Source organism: Ceratina calcarata, unplaced genomic scaffold (genome assembly GCF_001652005.2).
Source record: "Ceratina calcarata isolate Rehan_Ccalc_2016 unplaced genomic scaffold, ASM165200v1 scaffold178.2, whole genome shotgun sequence".
NCBI classification, from domain to species: domain Eukaryota; kingdom Metazoa; phylum Arthropoda; class Insecta; order Hymenoptera; family Apidae; genus Ceratina; species Ceratina calcarata.
In genome coordinates, this window is record NW_017139212.1 from 959,175 (window position 1) to 963,133 (window position 3,959).

General features: G+C 38.0%; 1 protein-coding gene across 1 annotated transcript; it reads right to left on the minus strand.

The window, feature by feature from the left end:
• Positions 1 to 1,389: 1,389 nt before the first annotated feature.
• Positions 1,390 to 3,494, minus strand: LOC108632846 (coiled-coil domain-containing protein 112). The gene is made up of 5 exons (XM_018037673.2): positions 3,274 to 3,494; positions 3,107 to 3,210; positions 2,780 to 3,034; positions 1,875 to 2,715; positions 1,390 to 1,814 (listed from the first exon to the last, which is right to left on the minus strand). Exons 1-5 carry the CDS (start codon positions 3,492 to 3,494, stop codon positions 1,769 to 1,771), a joined length of 1,467 nt encoding a protein of 488 aa, XP_017893162.1. The 3' UTR covers positions 1,390 to 1,768.
• Between the last annotated feature and the right edge of the window lie 465 nt (positions 3,495 to 3,959).

Below are 3,959 nucleotides of genomic sequence, written 5' to 3' on the forward strand. Positions count from 1 at the left end.
TGCATAAACGTTTGGGATTGACTGTATAGCCAATACATCCTTAATCTAGTTTAATAAAAGAAGGATAACATTGAGTGATGGTGTTACATATTTCATGATGTTTGAAGCTCGCCAGAAAAACTCCTAAAATGCCTCGATAAAGATAGACGCAACTATTTCAATTGGAATCATTATAATCAGTACAAGTCCACTATCCAGTATTTAATAGAGATGAGTGATACAGCTGGAGAGAGAAACGAGTCGAAGGAAGCTTGATCGGAAGATAAGAAGTTTGATTCGCGTACGTTGTGTGATCGTAAATTGTAAAGAAAGCGCGTGGAGATAAGAAGGAACGGAGATATGGATATATGGAGACACACTCGTCGATTCTGATCGATAGTAATCGTACTCGTTGTCAGCACGGTACGAGGCACATTGTATTATAACATTATACATATATACATATATTGTATCACCTATGTTTTTGTATTTGCTAATCTAACGAGATACGAAAAATAAAAGAAGAAACAAAAAAAAATCTACAAAAGAGATATCGAATTAACGAACAGAAGGTTCAAATAGAAAGTATATTGTATATTTGAGTAAATTCGTGAGGATTGGTGTTATCCACGACCGGGCAAGCGGCGGGAGCGGGGAAAGGGAAAGAAAAAAGATGTTCACCCCTTTTACTGTTTACTTTTCGTACACCGTTTCCTTTTTCTTTATCGCGATCGATGCAAGTGTACATGCTCAGGAAACGTGGGTGGGAATCAATTAACTATTAGATAGTAATCCAGATTTCGAACGACTGTCCTGGATAAAGCCAACGCTCGTTTACTCATAACTTATATTATGTACATCGTCTGAAGAAAACCGGTACGTTCGTAAAAAGAAAAAATAAACATAAGTATGTATCAATCTGTTTTCGTCCATTCCCTTTCGCATTCCACCACCGACCGTACAATTAACGATTCAAAAATAATTTCATGTACGAAACTGATTTTCCAAATGATCAATTGTATACATATTCATATAAAAATCAATGATAATCTTTTTATAAATTTTCATTATCGTATCCTCAGGAAGTGTGTATAAGCTATCCTAATCTTATAGAGGAAGTCCAACCCTATGAAGATTTCTCGAGCATGAGGCACTGGACCGTTTAGTTCAGTTCGAGTCTGGCAGCTTAAGAGAGAGAACTGAGAAAAATTTAAACCTACTTCCCTTAAAACCAACAGATTGTACGAATAAAAATTCTTTAGTCAATTTCAGTATCAGGGACAACCTGTGCGAGGAATTTCAGTGAATAAACCAGTGAAAAATTTTGCAGTTTTAGTAGAGAAAGAATGTACGCCCGACTCGAGTCAATCGAAATTAAATAATATAAACACGGATCGAGCGCGTGGAGCGAGCGATGTGTATGTTGTATCATGCGGCCGAAAGCCAAAATCAAGGGTACACGCGCGCAAACAATCATTCTTCACTTACGGAACGCGGAGCATGAAGATCGAACGCCATGTGAGTACTTGATAATAATTGCAGAAATTGAGTCGAAAATGTTGCCATTCTGGACTGTATTTGATCGATTGATTTCTGAGCATGATAGAAAGGGGTGAACGTGATACTCGTTTCGTTGTAAAAGTTTTATTTAACTTACTTAAAATGTTTCCGAGTGAGAGAATTGTACATACGTTTATAAACATGTCGCAGTTATACCGATAATAAAAATTTTACAATGAAATACACGATTACACGATAGTTTATTCTTGTGTATTTTTCAATCGACAAATTAAATTCTGAGATCATCCGATTCTTCGTTCCTCCATCGGATACATCTGTAATACGAACGATCAGTATGCAAATAAGTAAACGCGTGTATCAATTAATTTACTTACATTCTTGGAACATCCTTGATGAACCGAGGTTCGTTCGACCGTTTAGGGAAATCTGTTTTGCATTTTTCTCTCCACACCTTCGTGCTGTCCAAAAGAGTCGAGTAATCTCGAGCTTCGACGAGCTCGACTCTTTTTATGTTCACCAATTCGCTCCTGCTCGGTTTCTTCGACCGCGAGATCAGATCATTTCTTTTTTTGGTAAATTCCTTGTCTTGCTTCCTGAAGGCTTTGACTAAAGTCACGTCGTATTTACATTTTTCTTTCGAGAGCTGTTCAGTTTCCTTAATAGCGTTCTCCAATGACTTCTTCCTCTTGTATTCGTCCAAAGCAGCCTGCATTTTTTCACGACGCCTCCTCCTTCGATTCTCGTCCATCTCTTTACTCAGTCTCCTCTGTGTTCTTAATTGTTCTTCGTCCATCGATCTCTTGCTCTCCCTTTCCATTTTCCACTTCTTAATCAACTCTTTCTTCTCGCTTGTGCTCGAACTAGCGCTGCTACTCGGACTCCTCGTCTTCTTCACGTCAATTGCTTTTTTCTCTTTGATCGTATCATTTGAAAAATCATTATCTACGTTGCAATCGTTAATTTCTTCTTCTGCTTTATCGATATTCCTGTTTCTGTCCGATTCCTTCCGTCGACGCCATTCCTTCACCGCCGCTTTCTGTTTTTCACGTAAGCTCTCATAATGTTTGTACCATGCTTCGTGGTTCACTATAGTTTCGATAGACAAGTCTGGACATTTATTTTGTATCGCCGCAACGAGAGCTGGAATACTCTCACACTTCTTTCTCATTTTGAGGAAGAACAGATGATCCTCTGTACTCCAGTTCTCCGTGTGTCCTATTAGAAATTCAAATAAAGCGTACTAGTATTCTTTCGTACATTTAAAAATTAGTTTTCCTACCTGTCATCGCGACCAGAGAGTGGAAATCGTCCACGTCTCTAAATTCTAATTTTCCTTTACTACTTTCCGTTTTGAATGGAAAACACGTTTCAGATTGTTGGATCTTTTCACACTTTTGCAGATCAATCTCGAATTCATTCAATTCGGAGTCTAACGCGACTCTTTCGTCCATCAAAGTCTGAATCGGGCAAGATTTCTTGAAATCCTGCATTTTTTGCGAAAGTTTTATCAATCTTAATTTGTAAGTGTTTACATCTAAACAAAAATATTTAAAAAACGTTTGCTCTTATTGCATCTGGAATGATTAGAGTTGCTGTACTCGTTTACCTAGTTTCTGTATCGCTTCAGGATTTTCTGCAATCTCTTTCACGGACTCCATCTCGGCTGTAATATCTTTCACATTATCGTGTAAAGTGTTCAAAAAGATTTGCCTGTCAATACGAAATCAATTTAGTTAATCGATCGAATTTCAAAATAGCTGTTGAAGAATTTACCTTTTTGAAGATAATTCCCTGTGCTCGTGCACGATATCGTGTAACAAATTCGAACCTATTTTCATATTCTCCATCGCCCCGATCAACCCCTTTTCAAGAATCTCTTCTTGCTGCTTCAACCTCAGCAACGGTTTCATATACAGATTCTTCTCCGCGGAAGTTATTTTCTTTCTTATGGATTCTTTTCGTTTCTCAACGCTAATTCTACTGTTAGCATTCATTTGTGCAATTAATTAACTAGAAATCGGCTTAGCAGAACGAACGCGCTCGACGTGTAACGTCAAAGTGTAACGAAGTTCGTTTCTATTTTCGTTAATGTTCCGCGAGTTTCCATAGCGATTCCCCATTCGGTAGCCTCATACGTCTCTCACACCTGCTCGTTTCGAACGAGAAAGTAGGGACGGGGACCTTGATAATTGTGCTTTCACATGGAATTTGATTGAGATGTTAACTGCATAAGGAGTATGCAAATTGCGCAAGTTTTTGTTACACCGCGTCGCGGTGCATGCATAGTGATTGATACACGCTTGTCACAGAGATGACATAACTTTGAAAGTTCAACAGGAATTTTATTAATTACATTGTTGTAATCATCAGGGGAAACATCATATAATATTAATATATCTTTAATGCATTCGGATGAGCTAAGAAAAGGGATGATCTCGGATCTCAAGTCTCATTAAAAT